The 18,194-nt window shown below is 42.8% G+C and overlaps 1 protein-coding gene across 1 annotated transcript in view; it reads left to right on the forward strand.

Annotated features, from left to right (window-relative positions):
* actn3b (actinin alpha 3b) overlaps positions 1-18,194 on the forward strand; it is a 37,207-nt gene that overhangs the window by 15,919 nt on the left and 3,094 nt on the right. The window contains exons 2-20 of the mRNA XM_085154835.1: positions 4,586-4,700; positions 5,902-6,021; positions 6,120-6,206; positions 8,102-8,189; positions 8,406-8,484; positions 8,922-9,003; positions 10,161-10,246; positions 10,485-10,577; positions 11,025-11,255; positions 11,936-12,083; positions 12,611-12,761; positions 13,854-13,962; positions 15,447-15,587; positions 15,880-16,062; positions 16,642-16,776; positions 16,945-17,124; positions 17,237-17,383; positions 17,602-17,667; positions 17,793-17,951. Coding sequence (XP_085010961.1) covers positions 4,586-4,700; positions 5,902-6,021; positions 6,120-6,206; positions 8,102-8,189; positions 8,406-8,484; positions 8,922-9,003; positions 10,161-10,246; positions 10,485-10,577; positions 11,025-11,255; positions 11,936-12,083; positions 12,611-12,761; positions 13,854-13,962; positions 15,447-15,587; positions 15,880-16,062; positions 16,642-16,776; positions 16,945-17,124; positions 17,237-17,383; positions 17,602-17,667; positions 17,793-17,951 — 2,400 coding nt within the window. The remainder of the gene's footprint in view (positions 1-4,585; positions 4,701-5,901; positions 6,022-6,119; positions 6,207-8,101; positions 8,190-8,405; positions 8,485-8,921; positions 9,004-10,160; positions 10,247-10,484; positions 10,578-11,024; positions 11,256-11,935; positions 12,084-12,610; positions 12,762-13,853; positions 13,963-15,446; positions 15,588-15,879; positions 16,063-16,641; positions 16,777-16,944; positions 17,125-17,236; positions 17,384-17,601; positions 17,668-17,792; positions 17,952-18,194) is intronic.

Here is an 18,194-nt window from a genome sequence, read left to right on the forward strand (position 1 = left end):
TTAATTGTTGTTTTTTTTTATCTGAGGCTCATGCAGCGTTTTGGATTTAATGAATCTGTGATTGTGTTTGTGTCTCCAGGTTAAGTGAATCCTTAATTTCACTTAGCGCCACTTCAGCTTCTAACAGCTCTCCCTTTGATGTAGACGCAGCATCACCCCTTTCATCTTTCCCACACTTTCTCAAGTTATTATTTTATATCTCATCATATTCTTAAATCCATTCCTTCCTCCTCCTCCTCCTGTCTTGGACTCTTACAGTTCACCTCAGGAATCCTGCCTTCTCAGCTGTCCACTGGTGTCCCATGGCAATCCGATTTAGCCTCCGCCACCTCCTCTTACTCCTTGCCCCTCCCCTCCCCTTCGCAGCTCTTTCTCCTCCTTTCCCACCTATTTTAGCCTCCACACCTACCGCCCACCTCCCTGCCTCCACCTCCTCCATTCTCAATCACACACCTCCTTGTCCCCTCTCCAGTTTGGCCGGGTGGTCTGTGCGTGCTGGATTAGGAGTCTGTCTAAATTTGGTCATGCATGGCAAAGGAGATGAGCACCTGCTGGTTGGACAGGCGGCCCCTCCAGACCCTTACATCAAATTACAGCAGGGCTTGGGCATTCCTGTCACTCCTCTCCTCTCTGCTCCTCCGCTTTGCTGCTTCTTTGTCTATGAGTCTCCTTTTCTTTGACCTTCAATCTCAAATTCAGATTGAATCCATTTTTGATTTCCAGGTGTGACAAATTTAGTTTCCAAATGTCCAAATCTGGCAAAAGACAGTGATTCTAATAGTAAAACTACTTGTAGTGGAGTATAAAAATACTTAGTCAAAAGTAAAAGTCTTCTTCTGTGCGATTACAAATAAGACCAGATCGCACAAAACACTAAATCTCACAGAATATTTAACTAAATCCAAACAGCTGGTCAATAAAACCCAAAACACTGTAATGGGAAACATTTAAAGTAGCTTAAAATGGAAATATTATGAAAATAAACTAAGTCTCTAATTTGCATTTAAATAAGGTACTTCCACTGATGACCGTTGGTCCTAAGATCACATCAAAAGTTCTTTTTCATAGTCTGAAAAAGTTTTTTTTTTTTTTTAAGTCAAAAACGTGCATTTGGACTCATAATGTTTAGTTAATCATTTTTGGCCTTTTTTTAATGTATACATGACCCATGAATCACCTGAGCCTTAAAAAGTGGTGATCAAGTGTTGTGAATACACATAACAGACAACTTAGCAAAGAACCGATTTTAAATTGTATCTTTAGGAAATTTGTTATTAGCAGCTTCTCGTAAAAACACATAACTTGTTCCCATTTATTTAGCTGAATTTAAGCAAAATTCTAAAGATTCCCAAAGGGCTGTAAGCAGAAACCTTGGCATGGTGTGCAGTCTCTCCTTAAAAAAAAATAGGAAACTAGACTAGTGGAGGACATAAGAAGGCCTCTCTGGCCTAAGATGATCTCTGCAGCAGATGGACAGTATTTGAAAGTCATATTCTTAAGAAATAGGGGGGGGGGGGGGGGGGGGGAGAAACGTAGCAAAGATCTGATACAGGACCTCGGAGATGCATTCAGCTCTTCAGGTAATCCATCTACTGTCTCAGTGGAAGGGTGCCTGTGAAGAAGCCATTATTCCCAAATTGCACAAGAACTGGACTGAAAATCAATAGCAACAGGTGTGATGAAGTCACGAATCCAGATTTTACATCATCGGTACGTGCACAGGAGGTCAGGAGACAGGTACAACTGTGAGTCTGCAGTCTCCCGTAAAACGCAGTGGAGCCTCTGTCATGGTTTGGGCTGCATTGCAGCCAGTGGTGTTGGAGTTTTTGCCAAAACTGAAGAATTATGAGAACAGAAAGTACCACCAGATTTTGAGCACCATGTAATATAATCTGGAAACGGCTTCATTTTTCAGCAAACAGGCTGCCATTGTAATAAAAGCTGTTGTGGATTGGCCTCCTTAGAGCCCTGACTTCAACACTGTAGCAGTGTGGAATCATTTCAACAGAGAACAGAACAAAAGGCAGAAACATCCAAAGAAGAGCTTTGAATGTCCTTCAAGAAGCCTGGATTCAATTCAATTCAATTTTATTTATATAGCGCCAAATCACGACAAAAGTAGCCTCAAGGCGCTTCATAGATACAGAGAAAAACCCAACAATCATATGACCCCCTATGAGCAAGCACTTTGGCGACAGTGGGAAGGAAAAACTCCCTTTTAACAGGAAGAAACCTCCAGCAGAACCAGGCTCAGGGAGGGGCGGCCATCTGCTGTGACCGGTTGGGGTGGAGAACTATTCCTGCTTAAAGAAATGGAAAGACTGACTAAAAGAGTTCAGACTGTGTTGAAGAATAAAGGTGGTCAAACTGAATATTGGCTTCTAAGCTACTCTGTATAAAGTATATTATAAATCATCACATGCTTACATTACATCCGTTTAATTATAATAAACTTTCAGCCCATCACCAGTCTCCTCCAGGAAGGAGAGAAAATCAGCGTGAGTGAAGCAGAGCCAGCCCTGAAAACTCTTTATGTAACGGTTTATCTATAAAATGTCAAAAAATGATGAATATATTCAGTTTGCATTTACATAACAGGGGGCAGAAAATCATTAGAGCTGTGAAACAGGAACAAGGAAATTTGAAGCATGTTTGCTTGAAAAATTGCTTCAATTAGTCATCAGGTTAATTCATTTTTCACTCCATCAACTAATTAGATAATCATTTCAGCTCTAGAGCACATGCAGAGATAAGCAGTGTCTACTCTCCCCCACATGCTGTACTTTCCCTTCACTGTAATTTGCTACTTTTTCTCCTCTTCCACTCTCATCTCTCTGTCTTATCTGTGTCTCTGGTACTTTGCATCTTTGCTTTTCTGTCCGCGCAGGCAGATGCAGACGCGAGGCCCGGAAGCTCATATAGGCATAAACACACACCCACTTACTTTAAAGGGCACATGCATTTTGATTCCTGGGTTATTTAATGTGCTTTGCTGTGTTGGGAAATTTATGCTTTTACCTACTGAGCACAAACCCTGTTTCATTGCTAATTTATACATCTCTCTCTCTCTCTCTGTGTGTCTCTCCTCACTCCACCCACACAATCATCTGTAGTTAGTTATTCAGCTCATGTACTTATTCTGCTTCGACACCCCCACATCCTCCAAACCCTGGCAAAGTTTTGGCTCTACAGCAGAAGCCCTAACGCACACTCACACCCCTGAGTTTGAACACAAGCGCACACACACATTTTTTTCAGATTAAAGCTAAACAGCATGGAAAGCCTCTCAGAAATACCTTTCAGCAGCTGATTGATTGATTGAATGGCGCACTGAATTGTCCCCTGCACGTACGCCGGACGCCATTAGGCAGTTTTCCAGACAGACCGAAGGCAAGGACTCAGCGCTTAAGAGCCATTTCTGTCTATTACACACGCCACCATCACTCAGTGAGCAACTTGGTTTCCAAAACGGGTGATTTGTAGCTACTGAAAGACGTAGCGCCCGAGTAAAATGTGTGATTTTTTATTTTTATTTATTTATTTATTTATTTTAAATAACAGGTACCTTCCTGAACACTTGCAGACTTCACTTTACTGCACTTGAATGTCCAACTGTTTAAGAAATGGATGGTGCTGATGCTGAGGAGTCTTTTGCATGTGTAACAAATGACCATTGAGCAGCAAAGCTTCAATTAGAAACAGGATTTAGTGCAGCACAAGTTTGTTTTATTTATTTATCGAGGTTCAGTTCGCCAGCTTAACGTGGCAGCCTCTACCAGCAGCAAACATATACCTTCTAACTGACAACTGGCAGCCCACTGGCAACCCCAGCAACTCCCCCCACCCTTTCCACCTTGGTCTCTCCCAGAATCTTTAAATAGTCTTCAGACCCCCTGGGACACATGCTAATCAGCAGAATTAGTGGCTAGTATTATCTCTTTATCCTACATCATGTGTCTGGAATTTAGAATCATTAAAATGTTCAATAAATAATCATTAAATATTTAAGAGTTCTCATGTGAAAGTATGTTTTTTTGGTGTGCACATGTTTTCCTAAAGTGCAGAGTCCTAATTAAAATGCAAAAGTGTCTAGAAATGCATCCATTATTAGTTAAACTAAGCATACAAATGACTCAAACACCTCTTGGTAATTATCACATGTTAGTTATTATTATTATTATTAGAGTGAGCGTCGTTCATCCTCTTATGAATTCATCTGGGAAGTTCCACAGCCTCAAAAAGCACACGTCAAAATGATCTGAGCCCAAAGTCAAATTGAACTAAGATCAAGCGGCCGTCAAACTGACACAAGTGTCAGAGTGTGACTGCGCCCGCTCTCCGTCAGCAGCCGCAGTCGCAGCAAGGTCACAGATTAAAGAGGACAGCTCGGGCCTCGCTAAGCATTTTGTGACCCCGGTTTCAAAGGGGAAGCATCAAATTGTGTTTGTAAAGTTTGTAAAACCATGTGTTTCTGGCTCTCTGTGTGATGTATGTGTGTGCGTGCACGGCAGGTCAAGTCTGTGAATGCAAATGTGTAATATGTGGTACATGTGACCTGTGAGCCTCCGTCTCTTCTCTCCTTTAGACCTTCACAGCTTGGTGTAACTCCCACTTGAGGAAGGCCGGGACACAGATTGAGAACATTGAAGAGGATTTCAGAAATGGCCTCAAACTCATGCTGCTGCTGGAGGTCATATCAGGTGGATGTCATTAAGAGCACGCACCCATGCATGTATACACATTTAAAAACTGAATGATACCGGATCACATACTTGGATTTGGCATATCCTTGTGGTAAGAAAAGAGCAGATCTTTTGCTATTTTGCTTTTATTTTGGTGACACTTCTTTTTTTTCTTTTTTTTTGTCATTTTCTTTGTAGAATGAGACTGATGTTGATTGCTCACACTCCTAAACATTGTTGTGATTCACTCCCACTCTGTACCTTCTTCCATCTATAAAATCCAGCAGTCATCATCACTTTATATATAATTTTCCATAATTCCTGTCAGACTATAGTAATGTTTTACTCATTTGCATAATGATGGAGACTGGGTAAAACGGCAAATCTGTTTTAAAACAGTGAGTTGAAAATAAGAAGAGACTGTATCTCAAAGATGGAGACGTTTAAAAATCAAATAAAGTACTTGCATTCTTTCTTGTGGCCACCAGGGGGAGACTGAACAAAGTCTGACTGTAAAGAAATCTAAGAGTAACATTAAATTATCGCTCACGTGATTTTATGACATCAATGAAAACTTTCAGTGTTAGTTTATATTTCAAGTTTTAAGACATATTTTTTTAATTTCTGACTGTTGTATCAGAAAGAGTTCAAAAGGCTTTATTTGTAAATTTTAAAATGTATGGCTGAATACTTACGTCACTACCTGCCAGCAACCACGTGAAACTCATGAATCTGCACTTTCTAACAGTACGTGTGTCAAATGTTACCAGTGAACACTGCAGGATTACAGCTTTTTGGAATCGGATCATTCTTTTTAATAAACTCTGTATATGACAAAGTAGGCAGTTCTACCTTGTGATTGACTAGTTTGCAGCATGTCCCTGGCAGGTCTACTTGTCTTTTGTGATGTCTGGTTTAAAAACGAGCAAACCAAAAAAACTGAGATGGTGATGATCAAAATCCTGAGCTAGAATATTGAAAACTGTAGACTGCATACTAACAGGTGGTGTCACATTGGCTACATCTCTGCAGGTTTCGTGAATGGAATTACTCTTATAATTCAGAACTGTGTTCTTTGGTAAATAAACTAACACAAACAAGTAAAAGTGAGATCACATGTTCTTGGAGATGGTGTATTTTTCCTTGACACTTAGCTTAAACAGTAACTACTGATCAGCTTGATGGATGAGCTAATAAATCTGTTCCTCATCTTTCTCAGGTGAGAGGCTGCCCAAACCCGACAAAGGCAAGATGCGTTTCCACAAGATTGCCAATGTTAACAAAGCTTTGGACTTCATCTGCAGCAAGGGGGTCAAGTTGGTGTCTATTGGTGCTGAGGGTGAGACAAGACCTTTAAAATGAGTCTGAGTTTTGTCTGATTAATTCATCAGGATCTGCTAAGACGAGTAACATGCGTCCGTGTGTTTGGTTTTGTAGAAATCGTCGACGGTAACGTGAAGATGACTCTTGGTATGATCTGGACCATCATCCTGCGTTTTGCCATCCAGGACATCTCTGTGGAAGGTGTGTTTCCATAAAGCAACACTGAATTTTTTAAGCTCAAATTAACTTTTTTAGTGGTTGTCACCTAAATAGTGAGATACAGAGTCTGGGAGATAATGCACGAGTTATGAGTTTGCAATTAGTCTCCTGTCCAAACTGCTGGAGCAGTCACCATGCCTGAGCACAACAGACAGAGACAGTTGTCTGTGTCTCAAACACAGTCACGTGAACGCAAAGTTAAACACATCTTGCTAGAATACACAAAATCTCTGTGTGTTTATTTGTTTCTTTGGCTGCCAACTCCTCCCACACAATCAGGAGTTGAACAATCAAACTTGGCACACAGGTACATCTCAGGCCCCTGAAGCACCTGTTGTGCTAAAATCACCGTTTTCAGCTTTACAACACTTTATAAAAGCATCATATCATTTTCATTTCACAATAATAACATTTAGCTTATATCCACAACCCTTAATTTGTGCATAATGTTTTATGATGCCAAAATGTTGCCTGGCAACCACCTAGCAATGAGCTAAAATGACCTGTGTTTTTGCCTTTATGCACTTTATTAAAGCAAACCAACAGCACAAGCACTGCAGCTTGGATATGTCTAGTCAGTCAAATCTGTGAAGGGCATTCTGAGTCATCTTCTTAGGAAATGAGATAAACAACACACACACACAAGTATATATACTGTTAAAACTGTAGATGCTCATATTTAACATCTCCTTGAGACTTCTCAGCACCATTCTACTCTCACCTCTGTATGATGTCACTAAGAGCAGATATCCTAATCATCATCAGTCATCTTCTGTTTGCAAAGGAAAGCCAATCAAAGAGGAAGAGGAAATAAAATGTCTAGTTTCTGACAGAGAATGGACCAAGGCCCAGTTTTAGCTAAATAAAGCTTATTTCAAACTGTATGGTCATGCAAAGCTATCTTAAGTAATGTAATAATATCTTAAATTGCATGCGCACTGGAAATGATTTGCAGCACCATAGCAACCAATGACCACAGAAAGTGAATGACATGCAGCAGAGCTACAGGTACCACTGTGGACAGGAAGTGGGCACGATCACAGGTAAACTTTAGCCAAGCAACTGAAACGACTACCAATGAAAGTTAAGAATGCCGATGATTGGCACATGACCTGGTAGTAAATATATTAGAGGGTCACCTAGGCAACGACAGCCTGGAATATCCTAAGCGACCAGCCGCTGGCTTCAAAGCGATGCACAGAGAGTGAAGCGCTTCCAGTGTGGATGCAGTTGTAGAATAAAACGATGAAGCTGGAAATGAGTGTAGTAGATTTAATGCCTTTAACGCTGTGCGTGTGTGTGTGTGTGGGGGGGGGGGGGGGTGATTTGTTGCTTCCTTGTTTGGCAATCCCACCCCTGGGCTGCATTTGCACCTCATGCCATTTTATTTTAACCTTAATGCTGTCAGCAGGTCAACCCACAATAAATTCTTGTTTACAAAGACTCCAACCTTGTTCACTCTGTCCTTCCACACTCCGCCCCCACGCCCCCACTTACCTTCAAGTCATCTCCTTTAGCTTAGCTTTTATTGCTTCCGCTCTTCAATCTTCTTCTGCTGTCATACAGCTTGACATTCTTCGCCATCGACCTCGCTCTAACCTCTCATAACTCCTCTTCCCTCCACTAGTGCAGGAAATTATCTTTAAGCCACCCGTCAGACGAGCTTGAGAAATATATTGACTGCTGCTAAAATCATACAGCTTTTTTTTTATGCCAGATCTTGATCCTAAACATCTTTGTGCAGTATTTAAACTTTTGACAGCCCCAATCACTCTCTGTCATCCTGCTCCTCTTCCTGACTGTTATTCTTCTTCTCTTAATGTTCAAAATAACACAAACCCTCATCTAAAATCTTCTCCTCTTCTCAACTTTTTCAGAGACCTCTGCTAAGGAGGGTCTGCTGCTGTGGTGCCAGAGGAAGACTGCCCCCTACAGGAACGTCAATGTACAGAACTTCCACATTAGGTGGGTGAGCGATGCCGACCTGTGGCATCAGCAGGGAACTGCAATCTTTCAGCTTATACTTCTGTCTGATGCTGATTTCTTTTCCTCTTTATGTTTTCTTCCCTCCATGTCACCCACTGATCATCTACTCTCCTTCTTTTCTCCTCACGCCTCTTTGCCTGCCGCTGTTTCCTCACTCATGCCTCCCTCCTTCCTCTTCTTCTTCTTGCGGCTCAGTTGGAAGGATGGCCTGGCCCTGTGTGCCCTCATCCACAGACACAGACCCGACCTCATTGACTACTCCAAACTGAGAAAGGTGGCCCGTCCTTCCCAACTTTCCCCTCTATTTTCAACCTTTATACTGAACCATGATTAATGCAGGCTTTTTATGTCTTTTCACTTTCATCATTGAAGCTCTGTTAGAAATAAATTTTCCTGTGAACTGATTTCAGCTCATTAAAAAGAACCAAAAAGACAACCCATCACAATACTGCACTTGTAGATCACAAGCTTGATTAAGAGTGTTAATAAGAATATTTGCCAAAATTGCATCCCTTAAAGTTGGATGTGATGCGACAGAATTGGAAACTGCGCTGCTGTTTGCTCACCTGCCAAAACTCTGAAACTGAAACATTTCTTAATGAGGTTTATTTCTCGCCTTCAAAACACTCATCAGAACTGGCGTGGCTGGCGTGCTTCCCCGTGTAGTCTTTTGGCGCGCACGTGTGTGACACTGATTGTGTGTTTCTTCAGGACGACCCCATCGGTAACCTGAACACCGCCTTCGAGGTGGCTGAGAAGTACCTGGACATCCCGAAGATGCTCGACGCTGAAGGTGAGGCCACGAGACGTCAAAGTGACGGAGCAGTGCAGGAAGCGGGTTCTGTCTTGTTATGCTGATGATGAGCTCAGCTGCAGCGAGATGCATGATGGCAGACATGGTGGCTCCGGCTTGCTCGGAAAATTCAATCATCTTCAGTGAAAAAACGAATGCATTTTAAATCACTTTAAATGCATCTACTCAGGAACCAGCAGCTCTGACATTGGAAATATGACTACTTTGTAGGCAGATGTCCTAAAACGAGTGATTAATGCAAGAATAAATCATAATGCTCTTTACGCTTGACGGTCACATTTTAATCCAGCATATTTAACTGAGGTGGGAGTCACCAGACAACCAACCGTACGATTTTACGGTATGCTGATTGTTGTAGTAACATATTAATCCTTTTTTCAGCTGCCCTCAAAGTTAAACTCCCATCAGCATCTGTTTTATCCAAAAAGATAAAGTTATCTCACTTCAGTTTTATTTATTTTTTGCTGCAAAGAGATTGTCAAGCTGACCGACATAAGATGGAATCAGTCAAATTGCTATCAGCCTGCGATTGAATGGGTCAAGTTTGCAGTTACACACAGTCTGTTTCTGACAACTAACTGCAATAAAAACTCAAAAATCACGTCTGTTGCTGTTTACAAAAGACAGGAATTCACATTTAACTGTGACAGTTGCACTCAGTAAACCTCCTGGTCTACAGGAATATAATGAGGACACAAACAGCTGGCAGCCAGTCGAGTTAGGATCAAAGATCCGTTCAGACTGATTGCAGCATGTTGGTAATCTGTCTGCATTTCTAAGTTATTTGCAAACCTTGATCAGTCTCTCTGAGAGTGACTGCAGTCAGTCCAGGTCAGACTGTGGCGGCTTCCTACCAGGTGAGATGAGTTCTAGTTCTTTAGTGAAATATTTGGTGTCCCTGCATCGATACAATATTGCCACACTAAGCTGTATCAACTTTTTAAATATTTAATAAAAATGTTATTTAAAAAATGCTTTTTAAACCTGACAAAGTGGCTTTTCAGAATAAAATGCAGTAAAAACGAATCAAACGTCTGCTCTGCTTTCCTGCACTGTGGATCATTCTTTCAAACCTTTGCCAAGACAATTTTAAAATAATATAATAATAAAGCTCAACATTGTTTTTGCACCTTCAGATATCGTGAACACACCCAAACCTGACGAGAAGGCCATCATGACCTACGTGTCCTGCTTCTACCACGCCTTTGCCGGCGCAGAACAGGTGAGCTGGTGTTTTCATGTTAGCGGTAGAGAACCTCACTTCTCCACGTTTCATGTTGTTATTTTTCTGTGGATTGAGCAACTCGGAGCACAAACCGAATGAGCAAGTGTTCCTTTTGTAATTGAATAAATCAGATGACACACGTGAAACGCGGTCATTGTGACATAACGTCAGCGCTGAATAAACGTGCGAACTGCGCGAATCTGGGTAAATCAGCTGTTGCTACTCTCCCTCTCAGGCCGAGACAGCTGCCAACCGTATCTGCAAGGTGCTGGCCGTCAACCAGGAGAACGAGAAACTGATGGAGGAGTACGAGAAGCTGGCCAGCGAGGTGAGAAACCGCTGCGACCGCACAACTCCCACTCTCAGTCTGTCCCACACTTCTCCTCACTCTTTCTGCTCCTTCACTGAAGTCGTTTTATGAAAATTGTTTTTTTTTCTCAGTTATGGAAGCATAAAAGGGAAAGTTGACAACTAAGTGCATTTATGCCGAAAGTGCAGTGGAATATGAGCAACTTTTTCCTATGTACAGAAATCAAGGGTGGCTCAAGACTTTTGCACAGCATTATATCTTTAAATAATCAGAAACATGTGAGTAGCTGATATATAAAGCAGCTAGAACTGATGTACAAACATGACCCTAAATAAAGACTTTCTTTCACTAAAGACATGCAGAATATAGGTCATACAGGTCATATGATGTGTGTGGGTGCGCATATAAACTGCAGACTGAAGTAATCAGAGTACTCTGAGTAATTTTTGCGTTTCTCTTCTGCAGCTTCTCGAGTGGATCCGTCGCACCATCCCCTGGCTGGAGAACCGCGTGGCGGAGCAGACCATGCGCGCCATGCAGCAGAAGCTGGAGGATTTCCGTGACTACCGTCGCGTCCACAAGCCGCCCCGCGTGCAGGAGAAATGCCAGCTGGAGATCAACTTCAACACCCTGCAGACCAAGCTGAGGCTCAGCAACAGGCCCGCCTTCATGCCCTCTGAGGGCAAGATGGTGTCGGTGAGCAAGGAGGATGACTTAATGCATCACTGAGGATTGTGTGTTAGTTTGGAAAGGATTTTATGAGACAGAGTTTTAAAAAAGAGACCAAAACAACAAATTCACACTTCGATTGGTGGTTAGACACGGGCACTTCTATTCAAGGTGCTCTTTGAAAACACCAAAGCACTCCCCTTTCAAAATAAAATCAAAATTCCTTTATTTTCATGGCAAGGTTATGTAATGACTCCAACACATCATCAGGGAGTAAAACAGAGATAATGAGCACACTGAATCTTTTCTAGTAGTTTGTCACCAACAGGGACTTCCACATATAGTGTCCCACCAGCAGGCAAGCTTCCACCTAAGGGTGAGTGGAGTACGATCCAGCCCAAACATTCACCCAGATTCAGCTCAAATTAGTCAAGAAGAAGGATAAAAGGATAAAAAGAAAAAAATAGTTTCTTCATCATCTTCTTTGTATAAAGCAAAACTTCAAAGAGACTCTCTTTTCAGCTACTGCTTTCTGAGAAATTTACAGATATTAAAAACCTCTCAAGGTCTACAATCTCAAATCAATTCAGAGTCAGAGTACGGCGGTCCGCCACGAGCTTTTAATTCCCCTCAAATGTGTCGATAATACGCCTAACACTCCTCCTCCTCAGCACAGGGTAATAATGAAAGCGCTCCCTCTCCTTCAGGACATCGCAAATGCCTGGAAAGGTCTGGAGCAGGTGGAGAAGGGTTACGAGGAGTGGCTGCTGACAGAGATCCGCCGCCTGGAGAGACTCGACCACCTGGCAGAGAAGTTCAAGCAGAAGTGCGCCATGCACGAGGCCTGGACTACAGGTAGGTGGTGGATAGATTTTGTATTTTATTTAGCTCACAATATAACGCACTTTAAAGTGAGTGCTGCTGCTTGTTTGCTTCCTTAAAGAGTGACAAATGCGGATCCTTCTTAGCGTAGTCATTTACACAGTGACTCGACAATTGAAAGGTCGCCTTTTTGTGTAAAGAAACATTTATCAAATATTAAACATGCTCTTGTCCTCTCCTTGTTGTTTTTATATTTGACGTATCAAACTATTCTTTTTTGTAGCTTTTTTTTTACCTCCGTTAATCGCGAGTCTTCACACTTTACTGTGTAATAAGGCAAAGCACCAAAAGATAACCCTCAAAACCACATCAAAGCACCATAAATGGCCCAGTAAGATTATACAGAGCAATTAAAAAGGATCTAATGATTCATGGGGACACTGAAACGATACAGCGAGTCGGAGATATAAAAATCTGAGCGAGAGCTGTAAAACTTTAAAAGCTTGTAGGCCCGACTTTTACTTGTTACCGTCTTTAAAGTAACTGTGTGTGTGTTTCAGGTAAGGAGGATCTTCTGTCCCAGAAGGACTACGAGTCGGCCTCTCTGATGGAGATCAGAGCCCTGATGAGGAAGCACGAGGCCTTCGAGAGCGACCTCGCCGCTCACCAGGACAGGGTGGAGCAGATCGCCGCCATCGCCCAGGAGCTGAAGTGAGAGCGTGTGACGAGATGTGTCCTAATGCCGGACGTTAAGGTCATGGGGAGGAAGAGAGATGTTAAAAATCATGATGGGTGGGGGCGGGGGTGGAGAAAGCATTATCACAGTAATTCTGCATAATGGGAAGAAGAGCAGGGGAAGAAAGCAAGTAGCTGAAGTGACGGCATGTCGAGAGCAGACGAGAACGCCAACGCAGCCAGGAACAAAAGATGCAACAGATGAGTGGAAAATGTTAATGAGAGATAAGAAAGATGAAAGGGTGCTTCACGAGAGAGCGGAAACCTCTGATCTCGCCATTTCCTTATCCTCCGCAGCTCCTCGAGGCTTTTTTTTTCTCCGAGATAGCCTTGAGATGATTTCTTTGATGTTACAGTATATGAGCAGATCGGCACTGTAAAGCTGAAAAAATGTACAGTATAATTTATCAGCGAGGACTTCAAAAGCACAAATCATGACCTCGGTATCAAGAAAGAAAAGTTCTTAGATGACCCTCAACTCAAAGGAGGGTGAAATATCAATGCATTTAATAAAAGGGCATTAAATATTCGGGTTATTTGGAGAAATGAGATCACTTCACAGAAGAGTTTCCTCAACTTTACCTTACTTTAGATCAGGGGTGTCAAACATAAGGCCCGGGGGGCCAGAATCGGCCCAGTGAAGACCCTGATCCGACCCACTGGACGGCTTTGGAAAATGTGAAAGATGACATACATTTTAGACTTTGAACTGTTGGCTATTCATACCACACCAAAGTAATTTAACTATAGATTTCTCTAATTTTACACTTCATTTTTTAATATTTAACTCCAGAGAGCTTAAACTTTATCATGTAGAACAACTGAGACACACTGTTTATATTCAGCTTATTTTCTTATATTAAGAAATCTCATTGGTTAAACGTGCAGCTAAATTTCTTTACACTGACTGAAAGGAGAGTTTCACTCATCTGACAAACTTAATTATTCGTAATGATGATTTATTAGCGAATTTAGCTGAGTTTCAGCTAATATTATTACCATTTTGTAAATATTTGTGTGATAACAGTCTATGTACTCGTCTGTTTTGTTGTTTGTCTCTCTCTCCAGTGAGCTGGACTACCACGATGCTGCTACAGTCAACACCCGCTGCCAGGGTATCTGTGACCAGTGGGACAATCTGGGCACTCTCACCCAGAAGAGGAGGGATTCACTGGAGGTAAAACTAAACAGCAATCAGCTGCTTATGTAAACAACTCACTGAACACATGTTACAGTTTTTTGTCTGGAAAGACAGCTGGGATCGTCTCCAGCCTTCCTGAGACCGTGAGCTGGATGAGTGGAAATGAGTGCATGAATGATGAGGGAGGCGATGGGGAGGATGCGGGATGCACAACAGGTGGTGCAAAACTGCTGATTGCAGTTGTTGTACACAGCAGGGGCTAGCAGCTGATTGGCTGTGAGGGTTTGGTCAGGCTTAGATGATTGGATAATATGAGTGACACTAAAAAAATTACATAAATGATTTTGAGAGTGTGGGAAACTAAAGATAAAATAACATGTTGTACACAGAGATAAAATTTTGATTAGTGTAATATGAATTTGAGTTTTGGTGGTTAGAGGCCAACACTAGGAACAGGCGGCAGTGGAGGAAAGTCATTTCAGCTTCAGTTGTAGTGCACAGGTCCAGAGATCTGAGTACACTTTTATATGGTTCGAATATTATAAATAGAAACTCAACAATACGCTGCGAGCAAGCAAGAAAACACCTCCAGCTGAACGAGTTTCTGGGGTGGTAGTCTGCCTCAGAGAGAGCAGGGGGTCAGGAGGAGAGTGTAGGGACAAAAAGGAGAGAGTTGAGAAGCAGCAGGTAAACCGAGATCAGAAAGCAGCGGAAACACGGTGAGAAAGCGGACAAAGGAGCGTTTCCATGTGAACAGACTGAAAAGCAGAATACCAGTGATTACAGGAAGTGACAGAGTTACAGGAAGTAGGCAGAAAGATCTGGAAATTGTGAAGTTGTGAGGTTTTATAAGCACAGGTGTCAAGAGATTTATTCTAAAGACACTTCTTCAGCTAAGAATCTAAAGGTAGAAACACACAGACGCTGCAGCTTTTACTTGCAAGGGCGATCACAGAACGCTCACACCAGAGTGGGGGCCCTGTGATGTGCGCTCTGTTCCTGCACTTGTCTTTATTTATATACAAAAATAATACAACAGTGAATACGTCTATTCATAGAAAGAGGAATGTTTTTGCGTATGTAGGTGTATGTGTGTGTGATTCTGAAGGACGTGGCCCCTCTTCTTGTTACGGAGTCTTCCTGGCAGGAGTGAAATAATAACAGCTTGTTCAGCTATTATCACTGTGAGAAAGAATTTATAAAACAAGTCTTGTAGTGGACAACAGTCTAAGTCACAAAAAGGTCATCATGCAGTATTCTATCATATGCAAACTTATATCATTAAAAGCTTATACTGACTACTAAGTACAATTTTATATTGACAACAGGACACCAGACAAATACAGCTAATGTGATTCAAGACGTCTTGATTTTTATCGGCAAATTCGGCTTAATGTTTTCACGATGCTCAGCGAGGGGTGACAAAAACAACACAAAGAGTGCAAATGGCAGATTCCCTCCGTGTTTGTGTGCACACGTCTGCTTCAGCATCACGAGTGTGTTTCTGTCTGTGACGGCAGCGTGTGGAGAAGCTGTGGGAGACCATTGACCAGCTGTACCTGGAGTTCGCCAAGCGTGCGGCACCCTTCAACAACTGGATGGACGGAGCCATGGAGGACCTGCAGGACATGTTCATTGTCCACAGCATTGAAGAGATCCAGGTAACCATCTGATTCAGTTTTATTTATATAGCACCAAATCACAACAACAGGCCCCTCACACTGTTTTATATTGTAAGATAGAAACCCTAGAATAATACAGAGAAAGCCCAACAATTATGAAAATGAATGAATGAAAAACTCCCTTTTAGCAGGAAGAAACCTCCAGCAGAACCATGCTCTTTTCTTTTTCTCAGTCATTTAAATCTGTACCAAAGGAAGAAGTTGTACAAAAAAACATACACTCTGTCTTTTTTCTAATACGCCACCTTATATTTGTTTTTCTCCCACACAGAGTCTGATCACAGCTCACGACCAGTTCAAGGCTACTCTGCCCGAGGCCGACAAGGAGCGCATGGCCACTCTGGGCATCCACAACGAGATCCTGAAGATCGCCCAGACCTACGGCATCAAGCTGTCCGGAATCAACCCGTACACCAACCTCTCCCCCCAGGACATCAGCACTAAGTGGGACACTGTGAGTCAAGTCAAACGGACCCCACGAACACAGCGTTTGTAGAAGGAGCAAATTAATTATTATATCGCAGACACAATGAGGAGCGCGGCTGCTCTTTAATCTGCTTTCAGCAAGTTAGCATTATGTAAGCAGCAAATGTAAACCTGGCTCTCTCTCTCTCTCTCCGTGTACACTCCATTTGGTCATCCAGCTAATATTAGCACAGCGCAAACATAGCGACAGGTCAGGAATAGTACAGTGCATGTGGGTTAGAGTGACACTCAGCACTGCTGGCTGTGAGGCTCTCAGGGGAAATCAAAATAACTCCACAGGACAGCCTGTCAGTGCAGCCATAGTGCGACACACATCAGACCATCTGTGCTCAAGAAACAAAATTTTTTTCTTTCTATCTGGGCAATCATGAAGTTACAATCTGGAGTGAAAAACTATGTATATAGACTTGGAAAAAGTGACAGCAACATTCAGTTAATTTAAAGATGCAGTGATGCAAGCGTAGAAATGGAAGAGGTGACAACATGTTTAAGTAAACTGTAATAATGTAAGTTACACACAGTCACCAGATATAAACTGTGTGTGCAGGTGAAGCACCTCGTGCCCCTCAGAGACCAAATGCTCCAGGAGGAGGTGGCCAGACAGCAGGCCAATGAGAGACTGAGGCGCCAGTTCGCCGCTCAGGCCAACATCATCGGACCCTGGATTCAAACCAAGATGGAGGTACGAGATGGGGGTGCTTGGGTAACCAGTGCTGTGTGTAAATCTGCACGGTCGGATCAACGTGATCTGTGGGAACAGTAACACACAGCTGTTGCTACAAAATAATGCAGTAAAATATGTGAAAGTATGGCGAGTGCTGCATTTCCTCATTGATTCCTGTCTCTGCAGGAGATCAGCCACGTGTCTGTGGACATCGCCGGCTCCCTGGAGGAACAGATGAACAGCCTGAAGCAGTACGAGCAGAACATCATCAACTACAAATCCAACATCGACAAACTGGAGGGAGACCACCAGCTCATCCAGGAGTCCCTCATCTTCGACAACAAGCACACCAACTATACCATGGAGGTGTGCATGCAGACCGCAGCGCGATCTGCAGATGGGCTTAGCTCTCATTCCTCTCTACTCAAAGCGTATGCTACCTCCGTTTTAATTTCCTCCCATTCCCTCTCCACTGCAGCACATCCGTGTGGGCTGGGAGCAGCTGCTCACCACTATCGCCAGAACCATCAACGAGGTCGAGAACCAGATCCTGACCCGCGACGCCAAGGGCATCAGCCAGGAGCAGCTCAACGAGTTCAGGGCCTCCTTCAACCACTTCGACAGGGTGAGGCGACACCGTAGGTCGAGGAGAAGAGAGCGGTGCTTCGTATAGTTTTCAAACTTTTCCTTTGGCATTTCCTATTTAAGAGGCTGAAAAAGTTTAGATACGTCGCTTAAGTTCATGCTCATTGATGTTTTAGCATCACTAATGAGTGAATTCATTAATTACTACGACTCTTTGGCACAGTAATGAAACCGATACTTTGTGCTGTTCCTTTGCAGAAGAGAAACGGCATGATGGACCCAGACGACTTCCGTGCCTGTCTCATCTCCATGGGTTACGATCTGGTCAGTGGTCAGGCGCTCATAGGCTTGACTTGTACAACAACTTGAGCGTAGTTAAAATGTAAACTATAAGGATTTACTGATTCATTTGCGCGGTAACGATTGCTGATTGTTGCTTTTGCTGACAGGGTGAGGTGGAGTTTGCACGTATCATGACCCTGGTGGACCCCAACAACACGGGCGTTGTGACCTTCCAGGCCTTCATCGACTTCATGACCCGTGAGACCGCCGAGACCGACACTGCAGAACAAGTCATGGCCTCCTTCAAGATTCTGGCTTCAGACAAGGTGAGCAGATGGATACAGCATCTTCTTACCTTATATCTGATATCATCTAACTGTTCATTGACTAGTCTTCTTATTTAGCCTGTACAGAGCTTCCAGTGTAGCCAGAGGACACATTGATATGGACAAAAGTACTGGGGCACATAAAAGGAGCGACACAGACAGGGAAACTCATGTAGCGAAGCTCCCGGCACACATTTTTAGTGCTGATGTTAATAAAACTTTTATAGATTATCCGCGTTTGCA

The sequence above is a fragment of the Neolamprologus multifasciatus genome, chromosome 3 (assembly GCF_963576455.1).
Source record: "Neolamprologus multifasciatus chromosome 3, fNeoMul1.2, whole genome shotgun sequence".
Lineage (NCBI taxonomy): Eukaryota > Metazoa > Chordata > Actinopteri > Cichliformes > Cichlidae > Neolamprologus > Neolamprologus multifasciatus.